The sequence below is a fragment of the Mirounga leonina genome, unplaced genomic scaffold (assembly GCF_011800145.1).
Source record: "Mirounga leonina isolate KUSES-001 unplaced genomic scaffold, KU_Mleo_1.0 Mir_118, whole genome shotgun sequence".
NCBI lineage: Eukaryota > Metazoa > Chordata > Mammalia > Carnivora > Phocidae > Mirounga > Mirounga leonina.
In genome coordinates, this window is record NW_023270277.1 from 1,828,734 (window position 1) to 1,848,354 (window position 19,621).

The 19,621-nt window shown below is 50.1% G+C and overlaps 1 protein-coding gene across 3 annotated transcripts in view; it reads right to left on the minus strand.

Moving 5' to 3' along the window:
* Positions 1–19,621, minus strand: part of LOC118007341 (EARP and GARP complex-interacting protein 1) — a 123,906-nt gene that overhangs the window by 12,972 nt on the left and 91,313 nt on the right. For all 3 annotated transcript variants that reach the window (XM_035000371.1, XM_035000370.1, XM_035000372.1), the window contains one exon: positions 3,723–3,822. In XM_035000371.1, coding sequence (XP_034856262.1) covers positions 3,723–3,822 — 100 coding nt within the window. The remainder of the gene's footprint in view (positions 1–3,722; positions 3,823–19,621) is intronic.

Consider the following 19,621-nt stretch of genomic DNA (forward strand, 5'->3'; position numbering starts at 1 on the left):
TCCCTCAAACCATGCCACCTCTCGGACATCCCCTGGCTCGCTGGGCCTTACTTTTTCTCAACTGTCAAGCGAGGGAGTCGAATTCTGTGACCCCGAGGTCTGTGTCTTCGCGTGATTGCTTCAAAATCACTGTCTTTCTTACGCGGCCTGCCGTAAAGGCAGTGGGGGCAAAGATTTGTCCACACACCATATGAGCCGTGTTACAACTGCGAAGGCACACCGGGGGTGTCTGGGGACCTCGCGGGCCTCCTGCCACGTCCTCAGCGCTGGCCGTCCGCACTTGCCAAGTGACCACATGCACCAGGCATCTGGGGGTTCGCCTTCCTCTGTCCTCACGCAGGGAAAAGGTCGCTAGGGCAGCAGAGACCTTGGACATCAGTCGAGGTGAGGGAGGACAACCCCCATCCGGCGGGCCCGTCGAGGGCAGCAAGCGTCCCCTCTGGCGGGGATGCTGACCATGGGGAGGCTGTGTGCGTGTGAGGCTGGGGGAAGCCTCTGTTCCCTTCTTCCAACTTTGTTGTGAACCAGGTAAAACCACTCTAAAAAGTGAAGTCTATTAAAAAAAAAGATGAAAACCTTTCCTCTGCAAGAGGCTCCGCTGAAAAGATGGGACAGAGAGCAGGGGCCACAGTGCGGGAAGGCCCCCCACGTGGCACAGAGCAGCCACGTCCACCCACGCCCGTCTGCCCCGGGGGCTGGACACGAGGTCCCTGCGTGGGCCACGTCCCCAGAGGGCAGATTCCGGGGAGCCCCCTGCAACACTCCCGCCAGCACCGACTGGGCTCCCCTTCCCCTCAGGGCCACACCTGGAGAACAGCGGGCCGGGCGTGAGGCGCGGTCATGGTGTGGCAGGCGACAGACAGGCTCCCAGGAGGAAGGGGCACGTGGGGGCCCAGCCCGCTTGTCCTACAGGCAGCCCCACTTCCGCCCAGCCCTCTGCCCCCATGAACAAATGCATGTTTTATATTTCCAGGCACAGCAGACGTGGCCCAAGCCGCTCTGAATGATTTTCCTGTCACCACTAGCTTCCCCTCCGCACTGATGTGCAGTCGGTTCCTGCTGTAGGTTTTAAGCCTCACATTAGAACATTCCTGCAAGAACACTATGTCCTTGAAGCCCATCCTCTTCCTTCTGAGAGGCGTTCCTGAATGTCACTGCCTTCAGGCCCTGTACCGCCGGGCAGGGGACACCCCAGGTTCATCCTTGAGAAGCCCCCAGGCTGACGCACGGCCAGAAGGAAGAGGACAGCCAACTCTCAAGGCACCCGTCTTCCTTTTGCTCTGCTGCTCTCTGCACCTGGAAAGCTATTTCTTTCCACAGCTACTGAGAGCTGCTAGGCCCCAGAGATGGATGAGCACACTCCAAAACAGGGAGGCTTCCCCTCTGCCTTCATCAGGGCCGGGACCCCGAGCAACCTCCCCCTGCAGACCGCCCCTGGGCTCTGCTAATGATTATAAATGGCAAAGAACCTCCGATTTAATTGCAAAAGGTAATGATGCAGTGAGCATAAGATTAGATTCACCACAGAAGGCAATATCCTCCAACAATAAAAAAAAAAAAAAAACGGAGGTGCTGGGTGTGAAGATGGCCGGAATCGATAGGAAGGTTTCGGTATTAAATACCACGGCAGAGGGTCGCAAAGTGGTATTGACAGAAGTGCTGACGGCAGATAAAAACGAAGGAGAAAAAACTAAATTGGTCTCTGCAGAAAATAAGTTACAGATTAATCACCCTACCATAAAATCATTCTGAGATGGCTGAGGGTCTGGAGAGGCGCCCCCGTCTGCTTCCAGGACGGGCTGTGGGATGCGCGCACATGCACAGAGGGCTCACCTCCTCCTGGCCTCTCTGGCCAGGCAGGGCGTGGCACGGCCCAGGGCTCCGGGGCCCACAGCTCCCCCAGCATCTCCGTGACCTGCACTACATTAGGAAGACTCTGCCCTTCCATGTCTGGTCTTTGGCCACACGGGAGCACCCTCGAGAGGGAGGGACAGGAGGGGGCTTGCCGCTGACCCAGACTCCGACTCTGCGGCCGGCCCCTGGGAGGGCATGCACCATCTCCCCCCAGACCTGTAGCCCACAGGGAGCAGCCCCAGGCACTGGGTTACCCTCAAGTTTCCTGTTCCGCTCTAAAATCTGGGTGAAATTTGCATTCTACTCTACGATATAGAAATATGTCCTTTTCAAAATTAAAACAGTGATTTTTTTCCCCTTAAATATTACTTAGACATTACAAAGACAGACCAGCTCTTAATTTCACATTGAAGGCTACGAGACTCCCTTCTGACCATGCAGAATTTTAAAACTTAAACACGGCACTTTATATTCTAAAGAGTCTGACTTCGACTCCATGTACTGATGATAATCAATCACTATTTACACCATCTCTACCGCCTACCCAAGAACGGATTTATTAATACCATAACGTACCATGAGGGAAAAGGGCTGAAGACACGTCATGGGAACAAAGAAGCATAAGAAGAGCCACCACTACAGAAATCTGTCCCACAGACACCGTAAGCTCTGTCAAGTCTCTAGATTTTTCTCTCTAAAGCTGTTACTTTGATGTAAACAAATGCGATGAAATCATGAACACAATATAAAAGTCACATCTTAGGGGTGCCTGGGTGGCTCAGTCGTTAAGCGTCTGCCTTCGGCTCAGGTCATGGTCCCGGGGTCCTGGGATCGAGCCCCACATCGGGCTCCCTGCTCTGCGGGAAGCCTGCTTCTCCCTCTCCCAGTCCCCCTGCTGTGTTCCCTCTCTCGCTGTGTCTCTGTCAAATAGATAAATAAAATCTTTAAAAAAATAAAAATAAAGTAAAAAAATAAAAGTCACATTTTAAAAGTGGAAATTTTAAGGAATCAAACATGAAATATACTAATCAGTAAAATATTTACTCCAGAAGGACAAAGTATTTGAGGCAATGACTATTTGAAAGCAAAACTGGTTCCCAAGAAAGTCAGTGCTGAACACTAAACAGTGTGAAGATGCGCAGCCCCACAGGAGCTGTGAGGACCCAGCCTCTGCCGTCCTCAGAAACGGAACCCCGAGGGTGACATGCGGGTGGCCGTGGCTCAGGCAGCGAGGTGCTCTGTGCCGCCCAGCGGGCCCACGATCACACGCACAGGGTCTGAGGACTGTGACCGCAGAAAGGCGCACACATTCGAGTGAGGGGAAGGTCAGCTGACAGGACACCGTGGGGGGCGGTCACGGGCCACGGGGGGGTTACAGGCCACTGGGGGTCATAGGCTGAGGGGGAGAGGGGTCACGGGCCACTGTCATTTTTACAACTCACACAGAAACTCGAAAGAAGCTCATCAGCACCATGAAATTATTATTTTATGACTGCTCGTACCTAAAAGGCGGTTTTAACCAGACTTTGAAAAATCTGTTCATTGGAAAGACAATATACTTGAGACAAGAGAATATATGTCGGGATATCCCACAGCCTCCTTTGGACAAATTACGGCCAAACGGTGGGGTTTTGTCAACCTTCAGTTCTGTGTGCTGTCTGCATGGCCCAGAGGCCTGAACCCCAGGCAGCTTTCACCTGAAGAGCCAGTCATGCAATTCTCCGACTGATGATTCTGCCCGTTCATTAAGTATTTCATAATTAATGTCAAAATTCTAAGCGTATACAAACCAAGAAGTATATTCTGAATTCAGCCAAAAGGTCCAATTAAAAAACACAAAAAATGAAAACTGTAAGCATGTCACTCACCACGGCCCGGCCGGAGCTCTCCTGCAGGTCCCACAGCAGGATGTGGTTGTCCGCCAGCGAGATGACCTTCTTCCCGTCCCCCGTGGGCTCCCACATGACACTGCGAGGAACAGGAGGACCCCCATGAGTGGGGACGCGGAAGTCCCCGATGTCCCTGAGTCTGAGGCTATTGTGTGCATCCCCCACAGGCAGCGAGGCTCGCCCTAGCACACGGCGATGGCCGGCAGCGGGCACACGTGTGGCGCTGCGTCCTCTCCCGCCCAACGTCCATGTCCTCCTGGCTCAGCTGAGGGCAGGCAGCTGGGAGGTTAGCAGGCCGGGCCGTCGGGGCGCTCAGGGCTACAGGAGGTGGGGAGGGCGGCCTGCGACGGGCCCGGCCCAATCGTGCTCCCTCCCTGTCCCTCGCTGCCCCTCTGGGGTCGCTTTCTCTCCCGCCACGTGAGCACATGGTGGGAAGGCAGCCGTCTGTAAGCCAGGAAGAGGGCTCTGGCCAGAACGCCACCGTGCTGACCCCCGACCTCCAGCCCCCAGAACCAGGACCAGTAAGGTCTGTTGTTTCAGACCCCAGCCAGTGGTGCTCTCTGGCGGCCGCCCGAGCCGACCCGTCTTCCTGGGGACTGAGGAGCAGACAGCTGACCAACTGCGCCGAGCGAACAGGACACGGCCTGCTGGGGGCCGGGTCTCAAGGAGGCCCAGCACGGACACTGCCACTTGGGCAGAATGCCCACATCTCTTGTAGCCCAAGGACTGATGGCAATGGGTGGGCGTCTGTGTCTGCCCTGCCTGTGACATCAGGTCACTTCGTCGTGGGTCAACCGATCTGAAGCCCAGTTTCCTGTGACCTGCAGCCAAAGCCACCACATCTGATTCAACGCCTATCTCGTAACTAGTGGCAGACCACAAATCTTATCAGCTGTGTGGGAAGGCCACAGAGAGGAGGAGCTTTCAGTTTGTCTTCGCTGATGAATTCCCAACGTGCTGTAAGGAGGAGAGTCTCTCTCACGTCCTGTAACGGGAGGGAGTGCACACATCAGCCAAGACCCTGCGGCTGGTCCCCCCGACAACACCGGCGCTGACTGACGGCGTCCGCCCTCACACCGCCTTCCCAAGACCGTCACTGGCGCTGCTAGGACGTGTAATCACAACACTGATGCCCTCCAAAACCACAGCTTCCTTCTCCTTCGGAGCTTAGCAGACACACACAGGTTCAGGCACCATGAGAGGTGCGGCGCGCCTCCATCACACGGAGCTTAGCACACCTTTTCTGAAGAATGCACAAGCTCCAGTATATAAAACTGAAACCCAGTAGCTGGAAGAGACGGCAAGAAACCCGGTTCTGAAACCTGCTGCCCCTGTTTTGTTGAGATACCGGCTAACCCTAACTTCGAACACAGCTCTTTAACAGCAAGATGATCAAACTTCTGGTGGCCGTTTCCACGGGTAAACTATGCAGAGTTCACACAACGGACAGTGAGGCCAAGAGGAAATGCAAACCAGGAAGGGAGAAGGGCAGCTCACAGGCCTGTCCTGGGGCAGAACGACGCACTGACCTGTGCTCGACCTTCCCCGGCTTAGCTCGGCGGCTGTAACAAATCACCACAGACCGAGCTGCCTACACAACACACATTTATTACACAGGCCGCTGCAGGCTGGACACCCGAGCTCAGGGGCCAGCGTGGCGGGGTTCTGCTGAGGGGCCTCCTGGCTCGCAGAAGGCTGCCTTCCCCCGTGTCCTCAACACAGCAGAGGGGGAGAGGGAGCCGCGTGCCTCTCTTTCCAGGGCACTGCTCCCATGGTGAGGGCTCCACCCTCAGGCCCTCACTGCCTCCCAGAGGCCCCACCTCCTCACACGAACACACTGGACATCAGCGTTGCAACATATGAATTTGTGGGCACAAGAAAGTGCAGTCCGTACGTAGCACCATGTATTAGGATGAGTACATTTAGGACGCCGCAAGGAGCTCCTGAGCAGATCTCACTCATAACTTACATGCCCCAGCACACATGCACACACGCACGCAGAGGTCAGGACAAGGAGAAGCTGCACAGCCATGGGGGTGACCACAGGGACAATGACTGCCCAATCCGGTGTTTGCAAGACCACAGTCTGAAAGGGGATGACACACATATGTGGACTTTTTAACAGAAACTCCAGAAATCCAGAGATTCCCAGGTGACTCACAAATCACAGGGCAAGTATTAGCCAATTTGATGCCAAAGACCGACTACCTAACTATTTGCCTGTGGTTCCTCCAGCCAGGCTGAGGCTTCTGGACAGCAGACCCGGTTTGTTAAGAGTTCGTTCATACTCCCCACAGTGAGCAGCAATGTCTGAGGCACATGGCACATGATGGATGCTTGCGCCTGAGTTCCGAGGGAGAGTGAAGAACCCAGGTAAGCGCAGAGATGCCGCGTACAAAAATGAGACCGTTTCCAAGTACGTTCAGCAAACTGCTAGCCCATGAGGGCCGGGAACACAGCCAACAGCACCCAAATGAGAAAAAGCTGTAAAGGCATCTGAACAATCAAAATCCCTCCACTGAAGCTCATGTGTTTATTTTATGCTTTAAATTGCAGTGTCCCTTGAGCCCTTACTCAGACCTCCCCTTCCCCTTCCATCTGCCCACTGTTCTAGCGTGGTCGGTTATGATGTCCAAGACTACAGAACAAATGCGTGGGCCCTGGGAGAGCAGGGTGTTTGAAGCAGAAATACGGGGAACAGGGCAAGCTGTAAAAACTGATACCCACAGCAAAGGGGAGGGAGGTGGCAGGGAGGGAGGGGGCAGGGGAGTAGGGGAGGAGGAGGAGGAGGGGGAGGAGGAAGGGAGCAGGAAGGAAGGGAGGAGAGGAGGAGGGAAGGAAAAAAGATGATGGAGGAGGGTGGAGTAAGGAAGGGAGGAAGAAGGAGGAGGGGGAGGGAGGGGAAAGAGGGAGGGAGAGGAAAGTTGTGTGGAAACTAAGTCACAGGCTTGCTCTAGACCCCAAATCCGACAAGAAGCTGTGAGGAGGCGAGGCAGCAGGCTGCGGAGAAGCTCCTTCCTCCAGATGCAGCCGCGGCACTTACACCCCTCCTGCGGCCTAGAGAGCGGTCACCTTGGTCTGGCTCTGCTCCAGGGGTGCAAGGAGAGGCGTGAAGAGGGAGGAGGATGTCCTGTGGGAAACTGTGGTCTCCGCAACCACGCAGCGCGGGCCGAGGGGCACCTGTCTGTGGGAGTCAGCTTACGTGTGTCAGTAATCTCAGCAGAGCAAACAACCAAGTGAATTTCAAGTAGCCACAGAAGTGACTTCTCCTGTCTAAAAAGGAAAAAGATATAATAATTCAAAAAGATGTTTAAAAAAGCCTTAAAGTATACAGGAGGGGGATAACGGCTTGTGTTAGGAAACAGGCTGCCCTAGGGTTCTTACAGGTGGAGGGCTTAAGAAAACCTTCATTTCTTCGGGAACAAAGCTCTTGCCACTTCTGAAGGTCACAGCGAGTATGATCGAGAACAGCAGCAAAGAACACAGTACATGGGGGAAATGAGGTTCAGAGCAGGCGCCTCACCCGAGCTGGTGGGCAGGCCCACGTTGTCTTGCAGACGGAAACCCCAGACCTGGGCTGGGGGTGCACGGCGGACAGACTTATTCCTGCCAGAGCTCTGTGAAACCCACTGCCCAGGAAAGGCCTGCTGAGCTTCTAGAAACACAGCTACAGGTGGTTCTATAGCTTCAGAGGAGTAAGGGCAAGTCCCTACACCATCGTGGTTCCGCGGCGCCCCCGTCCCGCCCCTGTCTCTCAGCAGAGGTGAACTCACGAGAGTCTTAACACAGACCCGAGGCTGCAGGAGGTTCCCCTGCCAGAACCAGGACCCAAGCTGGAAAGAGCAAGTCACTTCAATAAAACAAATTGTTGCAGATTAGGACAAAGAGAGGCCGGCTTCTGGAGGCAGGAGGGGCTCGGCTGAAACACCACTTCCTCCGGGGAGCTGGTCTGACCCCCAGAGGCCGCTCGGACTGCCCTTTGTCCTGAAGCCAGAGCAAGCCCCTGGGCATTCACGTCCGCTTCCCGGCGAGACAACAAATTCTGCACGAGCCCAGGCTCACCTGGTGGTATGTGCCAAAGCACCCAGCCCAGACTCTGACCTTCGCAGGAGAGGCACTTAATAAAGAGGTGTTGGAAGAAAGAGGGAACGAAGAATTAATTACACTTCCTCTCAGCCTGTGTCCAGTGCACCTTATAATGCGTGAAAAATAAAATTGGAAAAAGATTCTACTTATCAAGTACACTCAGTGAAGATTGGTGCATCTTGGAGCTCATTTGAGAGGGTTTGCTATTTAGTCTCAAAAGGACCTCATCAAGAAGAGGTGTTGCTTGTTCACCGACTCTGTCATGTTGGAGACACAATAAGCAGAGCGAGCAGAGAAGGAGCCCCACGGTCTCCCTCTCGGACACGCGCTCCCTGCTCCACCCACGCCCCCTCCAGGCGGTGAACTGTGGGGCATCGCTCCTGGCAATCAACCAAAACTGAAATGCCCAGCCTGCCCCCGCAGCCCCATGCCAACCCCCATGGGCATCTCTGCCCATGTGTCCACACCACCCTAATCTCCAAATGTACCAAACAGTATACACTGCACCCCCATTCTTCTCTAACCGCCGGGTTACAACTCTCCCATGAGCAAAATCTTGGGAATAATTTTTTTACAACTCTCCTTCCCAAATTCTACATAAAAAAGCAATAAAGTCTATATGTCTGATTTTGTGCCAGTACCATGCTGTCTTGGTGATCACAGCTTTAGAATATAGCTTGAAATCGGGCAATGTGATGCCCCCAGCTTTGTTTTTCTTTTTCAACATTTCCTTGGCGATTCGGGGTCTTTTCTGATTCCATACAAATTTTAGGATTGTTTGTTCCAGCACTTTGAAAAATATCATTGGAATTTTGATCGGGATGGCATTGAAGGTATAGATTGCTCTGGGTAGCATAGACATTTTAACAATGTTTATTCTTCCGATCCATGAGCATGGAATATTTTTCTATCTTTTTGTTTCTTCTTCAATTTCTTTCATGAGCGTTCTGTAGTTCCTAGAGTATAAATCCTTTACCTCTTTGGTTAGGTTTATTCCGAGGTGTCTTATGGTTTTGGTGCTATTGTAAATGGAATTGTTTCTCTAATTTCTCTTTCTACAGTTGCGTTGTTAGTGTATAAGAAAGCAACTGATTTCTGTGCATTGATTTTGTATCCTGCCACATTACTGAATTGCTGGATGAGTTCTAGTAATTCGGGGGTGGAGTCTTTTGGATTTTCCACATAAAGTATCATGTCGTCTGCGAAAAGAGAGAGTTTGACTTCTTCTTTGCCAATTTGAATACCTTTTATTTCTTTTTGTTGTCTGATTGCTGCTGATAGGACTTCTAGTACTATGTTGAACAATAGTGGCGAGAGTGGGCATCCTTGACGTGTTCCTGATCTTAAGGGAAAGGCTCTCAGCTTTTCCCCATTGAAGAGGATATTCGCTGTGGGTTTTTCATAGATGGATTTTATGAACTTGAGGAATGTTCCCTCTATCCCTATACTCTGAAGAGTTTTAATCAGGAAAGGATGCTGTATTTTGTCAAATGCTTTTTCTGCATCAATTGAGAGAACCATATGGTTCTTCTCCCTCCTCTTATTAATGGAACAGAAGAGAACCCAGATATGGACCCTCAACTCTATGGTCAAATAATCTTTGACAAAGCAGGAAAAAACATGCAATGGAAAAAAGACAGTCTCTTCAATAAATGGTGCTGGGAAAATTGGACAGCCACTTGCAGAAGAATGAAACTCGACCATTCTCTAACACCATTCACAAAGATAAACTCAAAGTGGATGAAAGACCTCAATGTGAGACAGGAATCCATCAAAACCCTAGAGGAGAGAACATAGGCAGTAACTTCTTTGACATCGCCCACAGCAACTTCTTTCAAGATACATCTCCAAAAGCTGGTGAAACAAAAGCAAAAATGAACTTTTGGGACTTCATCAACATAAAAAGCTTCTGCACAGCAGAGGAAACAGTCAACAAAACAAGAGGCAACCCACAGAATGGGAGAAGATATTTGCAAATCACACTACAGATAAAGGGCTGGTATCCAAAAACTATAAAGAACTTCTCAAACTCAGCACCCCAAAAACAAATAATCAAGTCAAAAAGTGGGCAGAAGATATAAACAGACACTTCCCTGAAGAAGACATACAAATGGCTAACAGACACATGAAAAAATGTGCATCATCATCAGCCATCAGGGAAATCCAAATCAAAACCACACTGAGATACCACCTCACACCAGTTAGAATAACAAAAATGGACAGGGAAAGAAACAAATGTTGGAGAGGTTGTGGAGAAAGGGGAACTCTCTTACACTGTTGGTGGAAATGCAGTTGGTACAGCCACTTTGGAAAACAGTGTGGAGGTTCCTCAAAAATTTAAAAATAGAGCTACCCTATGACCCAGCAATTGCACTACTGGGTATTTACCCCAAAGACACAGATGTAGTGAAAAGAAGGGCCATATGCACCCCAATGTTCATAGCAGCAATGTCCACGATAGCCAAACTGTGGAAAGAGCGGAGATGCCCTTCAACAGATGAATGGATAAAGAAGATGTGGTCCATATATACAATGGAATATTACTCAGCCACCAGAAAGGATGAATACCCAACTTCTACATCAACATGGATGGGACTGGAGGAGATTATGCTAAGTGAAATAAATCAAGTAGAGAAAGTCAATTATCATATGGTTTCACTTATTTGTGGAACATAAGAAATAGCATGGAGGACACTAGGAGAAGGAAGGGAAAAATGAAGGAGGGGGGAAATTGGAGGGAGAGATGAACCATGAGAGACTATGGACTCTGAGAAACAAACAGGGTTTTGGGGGGGTGGGGTTGGTTAGCCCAGTGATGGGTATTAAGGAGGGCATGTACTGCATGGAGCACTGGGTGTTAATATGAAAACAATCAATCGTGGATCATCACATCAAAAACTAATGATGTATTGTATGGTGACTAACACAACATAATAAAATTTTTTAAAAAAGCAATAAAGTGTGTTAAACTTTATTTGTAATGTCTGACTTCTTGCTTTTACACAAATCTGACCCAGTTTGCCTTTGGCTTCATGAAAATCTTATAGCTCTTGCCTGGAAACGCTGTCTCCCTGGCTCCTACTTAACCTACTAACTGCAAAATCACCTGAGGACGTGGCCCACCAACAGCCTATGTTTAGTCCAATCTCTGGGCCTGTATTTGGCTTCCCAGCATCAAACTACGGAAACATGAAAAGGTCTTGTTCTTACAGAAACACCATCCTGGGGCGCCTGGGTGGCTCAGTTGGTTAGGCGACTGCCTTCTGCTCAGGTCATGATCCCAGGGTCCTGGGATCAAGTCCCACATCGGGCTCCCTGCTCAGCAGGGAGTCTGCTTCTCTCCCTCCCCCTGCTCATGTCCTCCCTCTTGCTCACTCTCTCTCTCTTTCAAATAAATAAATAAAATCTGGAAGGAAGGAAGGAAGGAAGGAAGGAAGGAAGGAAGGAAGGAAGGAAGGAAGGAAGAAAGGAAGGAAGGCCATCCAGACAGTTTTAGCTCAAGTACCACCATGAATAGAAGATCGGCATCAGCAAAGCCGTACCAGTGACATTTCAAGCACCTGTCACATGCTGTGTTTACACAGAATATTGTCAGATTTGGGTTCTGAGCTCCTATCTGTCTAACCAGCCCGTTTCTTTTTTTTTTTTTTTTTACTTTTTTTTTAATTTTATTATGTTATGTTAATCACCATACATTACATCATTAGTTTTTGATGTAGTGTTCCATGATTCATTGTTTGTGTATAACACCCAGTGTTCCATGCAGAACATGCCCTCTTTAATACCCATCACCAGGCTAACCCATCCCCCCATCCCCCTCCCCTCTAGAACCCTCAGTTTTTTTCTCAGAGTCCATCGTCTCTCATGGTTCATCTCCCCCTCCGATTTCCCCCCCTTCATTCTTCCCCTCCTGCTACCTTCTTCTCCTTCTCCTTCTCCTTCTCCTTCTTCTTTTTCTTCTTTTTTTTTTAACATATAATGTATTATTTGTTTCAGAGGTACAGGTCTGTGATTCAACAGTCTTGCACAATTCACAGTGCTCACCATAGCACATACCCTCCCCAGTATCTATCACCCAGCCACCCCATCCCTCCCACCCCCCACCACTCCAGAACCCTCAGTTTGTTTCCTGAGATTAAGAATTCCTCATATCAGTGAGGTCATGTGATACATGTCTTTGATTGACTTATTTTGCTCAGCATAATACCCTCCAGTTCCATCCATGTCGTTCCAGCCCGTTTCTAACCACAGTGGTGGAAGGATCTAGGTCCTGTGGGCATGGTCACAGGACCCACTGAGACAGTCTGCCATGCACAGGACAGGGAAGCATCAACACAACACGAAATCCATCAGTGGCTCCCACCAAGGCCATTCCACCCACAAAGACTCCTCCAGAATGCCTCCTACCACACACAGTCCTCCAACTAAGCAAGTGTGGCACCTCCCTAATGCAATGCCCCCCTGCTGAAGTCAGTGCAACAGACCTGCTAAGTTGAGACCCCAGCCTCAGACGCCCCCTATCCTTACAGGCTACAGTACTGGGAGCCTCTTGACCTATCAGAATCCCCATCTTCATCTGGAAGATGGACGTGCCTACTCTGGGGGCTGCGATAAGGATTACATGACTTACTCAAGAATTCTAGCAAACCTGAGTCCCTCAATCAGAGCTGCAATCCTCCAGCGGCAGAAGGCTCAGGACAGGGTGAAATGGCATGTGCGCCCTAGCACATTTTCAGGGTAAAGACCATTTTGTGAAACTTTCATTATGGTGCATATAAATATATATGTGTGTGTGTGTGTGTGTGTGTGTGTATATATATATATGGGGGCGGGGGGGAGTCTGATGTAAAATTACCTCTTTCTCATTTTGAAATCTGGAGAATGCTGCTTCAGACCACTAACACTGGTCTTAATTTTTAGTAATTTCAAGCATTTGGGGTAGAATTTCCTCTGAAGTGCATGGCCTTCTTTTTAACTTTCCAGGAGTGCATCAAACACACAGCCTGGCCGAGATGACCCATTCCATGACCATCCAGCACTGTAGCATGTTCCCATGCCTCTGCGGACAGAGCTGGTGCCCCTAAAAGGGCCCTATGTCACTGATCATTATGGGGTTGGCTTTTATGACAGTGGAGTCTGCAATCCTGGCTACTGCACGTGTCCTCCCAGCACCTGCTTTGCACTCCCTTTTAACTGAGCTTGAGCAGTGTATGCACTCATAACTAACAACTTTAATATTAAACAGCCCTATTGAGTACGGAAACTCTCTCCCCTGAAGAAAATACAAGAAGCCATAGCCCCTGCCTTCCTGAAATCCTGATTTAAGCTGTACTATTTTATATTCTAATTTAAAGTCAGATATGCTCATTAAAAATGTTTAAACTTTGCATTAGTGAAAGTCTCTTTTATTGCTGCCCAGTGGCAATAACTCCTATCAACAGGGGACATGTAGCATCACGGTCTTTGCCATACGCAGGCTGACGTGGATAATACGACCTCGGCCGTCACTTACAGAAATGCAAACACATTGACACCTTACTCTGTCATGTGTTGCTATACTTGCAACATGTCCTGGGTAACTTTCCACGTCAAATACATGTAATTCTTGCCAAAGGCCACACAGAATTCTGTTGTATGGATACCTGCAATTTTTCATCTCTTTGAGCTTTGATTTCCTCATCTGTCCAGTGGGGATAATAGTAGTGTGCAGACGTTATAGGTTTGTGAAGACCAACAAGCCAATATTCAGAACAGCCTGCACAAAGTAGGTGTTCAATGAGCCTCGATATGATCGGACACAGTTAGATCTATGCTTCTTAAACTGGGCATGGTGCTACTCTCCAGAGATTTTTGGGAAAGCGTGGAGGGGCACTTCTGGTTTTCCTGAAGACTGGGAGGGAAGAGATACAGGGGTGCCCCATGACCCATAACACACAAACAGCCTTCCACAGCAAAGACTGTCCCAGCCCCAATGCCAACAATGTCAAATGCTCCCTTGGAAACACCATAAAACCCTACTTTGAAATTTGGCTGGAATATTAAAATTACCACCTTTACATGAACCAAAAGAATTCCATCAAGATTTATTTTAACAAACAAATCTTCAGAAGAGGTTAGAAACTGAAATCCTTGCCTATTCTGAAAGGCAACAGAGCTCGAGCCTGTTTCGCTGTCCTGCCCACTTCATACACAGTGGCCTGGGTCCTGAGTCACCCACGTCACTTTCTGTGGCACCTGGGTTTTCCTCTGATGATCTTCTGTCCAAAAGTCAGCATCCTGCCATTTCCCCTTGGGGGTCCGAGAACATTCTGGAGCTCCCGGAGTTACTGTCACAGTACCAGAAATTTGACTCAAGGACTCCATGACCAGATCCCCGCAGAGGCGGCTTCTTGCCCTGCACTGTTTTTATGGTGAATACACAAAGTGGGAAGGCTGCTCCACATCCTCATTCCCTCACTCTCTCCACATCCTGGCCCCTGGTGAGTGTCCCCTGGAGGACAGCGCAGGTTCCCATGCCGCCCAGAAAATATCCATGCAGGGTCTGGCTGCCTCGGCCTGCCTCCAGCCCAAGGGCAACCTGTGTTCTGGGCGCCAGCCACTGCCCCCCAGGGGCACGCTGGGGGCGGCGGGAGGGGGAGCCCGTCAATGACCGCAGACAACCCAGAGGAGGGACAGGAATCCAAAGTAAACTGGTCGGGAAACGATAAGGATGAGTGAGAGAGACGCCAACCTGCTCCAAAGCTTGTTCCACTAGTTCTGATCTCTCTCTCACACACGCACAAACACGCCGCACACACGCACATGGGAAACACGTGCACAACCCCCCACATCCCCTACACATGCACACCCAGACGTGAACACACATCCCACACATGCACACACACCCTGCACACGCACACACATTCCCACACACACCACACACGTACACCCCGCAAATGCACTCAGACCCCACACACACTCTGCACATGCACACACACCCATACACTCCCACACACGCCGCACATACACATACACCCGCAAATGCACACTCACAGACCCCCCCCACACACACATCAGGTGAGCTGGAGCTCAGGCCTTTACTTGGGAGTGTAACACAAGCCACACCTGTGAGCAGAGCCTTTCTGCTCAGCGGCCTCAGTGTTAGGAGGAAGATACAGCCACATTGAAGAATTTTGTTCTTCACAGAAGAAATGCCTCATCTGGAGCGTTGACTCTGAATATCTACAGGACATGCACTGAGGTATGCCTTTGACATTTGCCATTTACTTCTGAGAGCATTTAAATTTGTAATCTCTGGGGCGCCTGGGTGGCTCAGTTGGTTGAGCGACTGCCTTCGGCTCAGGTCATGATCCTGGAGTCCCGGGATCGAGTCCCGCATCAGGCTCCCTGCTCGGCAGGGAGTCTGCTTTGTCCTCTGACCCTATCCCCTCTCATGTGTTCTCTCTCTCTCATTCTCTCTCTCATATAAATAAAATCTTTAAAAAAAAAAAATTTGTAATCTCTGAATTACATGACGTGAAAAAGAAAGGGGACAAGTCTGCCTTTTACGTGCTACAAGAGTTAATCTCGCCATAGGTGTTTGATGACCCGGAGATTCCCAAAGCAGAGCAGGGAAAGAAAGAATAGGAACTTCGGAAAACTTCTATGAACTGGAAATCGCTAGGAAGAGGCCTAGATGGAGGACAAAGCCGCCAACTGTGCTGGGAGGCGTGGGATCGGCACACGGGAGGTGTGAGGGCGCAGGCGCCACCGGAGGAGAGGGTACAGTTGCTCTGAGAGGAAAGGACAGGATCCCGCCACCACCAGCACCACTTCCCAGGTGGGGACACCTTCCCGCTTCCCAGTGCCGCCACGCAGCCTCACTTCCCACCACAGAGCTGGGAGACATGGCCTGCAAACAGGAGCGGGGACCGGCGGCAGGCCCTGCTCAGCACGTGCGCCTTCCGATCCCGCCACCACAGGTGAGTGGGGGCCAGCTCACTATGAAAAACTTTAAGAAAAATAACCATCAGACAGGGAACAGGACTAGAGGATCTGCAAGTAAAAACAGAAAGCCTAAGTTCACTTTCTTGGCCACGAAGGGGGTGACGAGACGCCCTGGCTCGCCGAGGGCCACACGGGCTTGCTGCTGGTGCCCCCTTCACCGCAGCTCCCCCCAAGCCTCCTCCACCGGCAGCCCTCCTGCTTTGCCTCTTGTCCTGCAGCGTCCATCCACGTAAGCGCTCCAGTGACAACAAAGTCTTGCTGCACCTCTCCGGGGCGGCGGAACTCCCAACACCCAGACTGAGCTCTCAGACCCTTCCCCGGGAACAGGACGTTCAAGGCATTTCCATGAAACGGCAGCAAGCAGGTGCTCCCACCGCTCGCAGCCGAGCCGAGCCGAGCCCCTGGGGGGCCCGCTCCAGCCACTCGTATTTCGTGATCTGTCCTGGGTGATGCAGCAGAAAATACCTGTTGTTGGTGTATGGGGTGCAATCCCCAAAATCATCAGTGTTTGTGCCTAATGACACACACCGTGGGATAACTGGAGCACGCGAAGTGCAATAAAGAGAAATTCCATTTTATCATGGATCATCACCATGAAACTGGGGCCATAAACATAAGAAAATAACCTAGAATTTCTGCCATACTTGCTACTCCAAACTGAGACGTTTATTTCTCTGTTCATAAAATCATCCATTTTTCTGCTTTATCACACTGCCAGTGAATTTGAGAGGACATAAAATTACATTAACAAGTCGAGAACAAAATAGCATATACCTAATATAAGTGTGCAATATCCCTTCACAATCACTGAGAGGAAAACACAAGAAAAGGGCTGTTTCTGTAAATAAACCCAAATAAAAAATCTAAACTTCTGTGAAGCAGTTAACAAGGACCATGATGGCAGGAATGATGGTTCTAATTTGGCAGGTTTCATGCTGATCAAACAAAATACATGCCTCTCTTCTTCAGATCAGTGACTCCAAATGAATGATTCACACTCTGGATTCTGGTACCTGGGGTGAGGACAGCTCAAAGGACACTAGAAATTCTTAAAACAACCTCAACATAAATTTAATAATTTAAATCCACAGGTTTTCCATGCCTCACCTATTCTGTGTGGCCGCTGGGGGTGGGAAGTGGGGTGCCATGAAAGGCTGCCCCCCAGGACGTGGTATATACAAGGAAAAAACCCCACGCGGCTGGAAGACAGACTTTAATCCACAAGGAACGGCCATGTGAAGACTCTTAACTCCCACTGCATTCGACAACTCATCAGGTTTATTACTTTATGGAAAAGGATAAACCTTAAGAAGGAAACTTGTCTATTAAGTCACTGGTTACAAGTAAAATTTTGAAAAACCCTTTAAAACGATACAGTACATGAGTTCCCCAGCTTATGCATCTCTTTTCAAACAGAGATTTGGTAATCTGGCTAATTTCTTCTTGTTGGAAACCACTTTTCATGGGTGCTGCAGAGATCAGGGAAAGAGAGTTCAGGAGTCAGACCACCAAGTCAAGAAGCACACTTCGCCCAGCTCTGGGGCCATATGGGTTCTTGGTGGCCGTGCGCCCGGGGACTTCCGGGGGCAGAGTTGCGTCCGTGTGCAGCCTGGCACCCTGGTGTGCAAGCTCGTGCCTCTGGCATGGGGTGACTTGGGTATGAAGAGACTGCTTATTCTGACATCCCTCACCTGAAGAGACTTCAGGTTCATCAGCTAAATAATACGGTTTCAGTCAGACCCAGAGCGAAAGGCAAGAACAGGCTGGGCGTGAGGGAGAGGGTATTTTTCTTCTCAGATGCTCCTCTTTCTTGTGGAGGCTTGTTAATAGTCGAAGTCAGTGCCCCAAGCTGTATGTGCAGGGCTCAACAGAAACAAGCACTCCGATGCTGAGGACCCAGAAATGGAAAGGGGCCCATTTATTGAGTGTAGAGACTGGAAAACACAAGCACTAATCACCTAGCTCTGCACTGCTGAGAAGCCTCCCCCAACGGAAATGCTCGAGGTCTGCATGCTCCACCTTGGGGTAGACGTGGGTGGACACACTGCCTGGCCCTCCCTGAGAACGGCTCTGTGCCAGATCACCACTGTCCCCTCCTTCTACCCCAGAGAGAGCCGCAGGGCACAGCTGGGACTCTGAGCACCCTCTGCGAATGGATTCTTGCCAGCCCCAAAGGCCTACCTAACTCACCCCAGAGTTCACAGGTCTGTCCCTCCAAGGCCACCCAACACTGGCCCACAGTGGCCAGCGCTCCCACCACACATCTCCTCCTAGGACTTGGAAAGGAGCACAAGCCTGACAGCACTGGGATGCTGCCCCCTACCTGGTGCTCAAGCAACAGCAAACCCAAACCCCTGTGCCCCGGGTCTTCCCAGGAAGTTCCAAGTTAACTTTTAAATAAAAGTACATTTGGGGACACCTGGGTGGCTCGGTCGTTAAGCGTCTGCCTTCGGCTCAGGTCATGATCCCAGGGTCCTGACATGGAGTCCTGCGTCCATCGGGCTCCCTGCTCCACAGGGCGTCTGCTTCTCCCTCTGCCTCTCCCCACCTCTTATGCCCTCTTTCTCTCTCGTTCTCTATTTCAAACAAATAAACTCTTCAAATAAATAAATAAATAAATAAAAGTACATTTTGAAATAAAACTGTCTACCCAAATTCCAAATAGTGGTTTGGGCGTTTCCTCTTCTTTTTGATCTACTTTTCTTTCTTCCTCCCCCACCCCATTTTTCAAACAGTAGGAAATGTTTAAAATTCTTATGCATGGAGTTAGTGCACCTTCAGGTTTGAGCTTTTAAAATTATTCAAAACTCACGTTTAAACAATCACAATAGAACTAAATACTACCTTCCTCTAAACTTGTCCCTTGGAAACACTGGTGCCTTCTGGGTACGTTCTGGGAGACACTGGCCGGTTTGTAAGAGGGTCACATGAACCACACCATGAACCACATATTCACAGAAACGGACTGAAAGCGTAGAAAGGATATGAATTTATCTCGTAATGTACGTAACTGTACTTGGTGCACTGCATTCCGGACTTCTGCATAGTGAGCTTCCAGTGAGCTGTGCATCTGCACATCGTGCTTTGCTCGTTTTCACCACATCCCTAACACGGCATCTAAACGGCATCAGAGGGGGCGAGAGAGTCCAGACACGGGACAACCATCCTCAGTGTATGGTGGACACTTGAACAAACTTGAGAGAGGAAGGCATCTTCATGTTACCCTAGACTACCGTAAGACTGTTCTTTTCCTACACAGAAGAAGGGATGCGGGCCTCATTCTGGGCCTCTTTAAAAGCTAACAGACGTTAATAGTGAGGCAGGAACCAGGGAAGCAACCTGTAACTCAGGACACACCTCGGCTGGGTAAACCCAGAAAGCAAGGACACAAATCTTAGGAAATCTGCAATCATAAAGCATGATCACTGAGAATTCGCCATCACCGTTGGCTTTAAAACTGTCGTAAGATCTCTGAACGTCAAACATACTTTCTTACTTATCCCCAAAGACAGCTTCTGAACTTTTTTCCACTGTTATATCGCGTTGAACTAAAAAATAAACAGGAAAAGAGAGACGAGGCCGAATCCCTTCTTTTCCGGCCAAACTCCCTCAAGAATCAGCGGCCTCACACGCACTGCTCTTCCTCTGCTTCCTCCCCCGACTGGGGCTGTCCCATCTGGGGCGGGACTCTGGGGGCTGCAGTCACTGCCCTTCGTGTCCCGGCCAACCCTGGAAAGTGCTGGTTGCTAAGCTGAGTTCTCCTTTGAAGGAGACTTCCGTTGTCCGTGAAACCAGGTGACGGTATG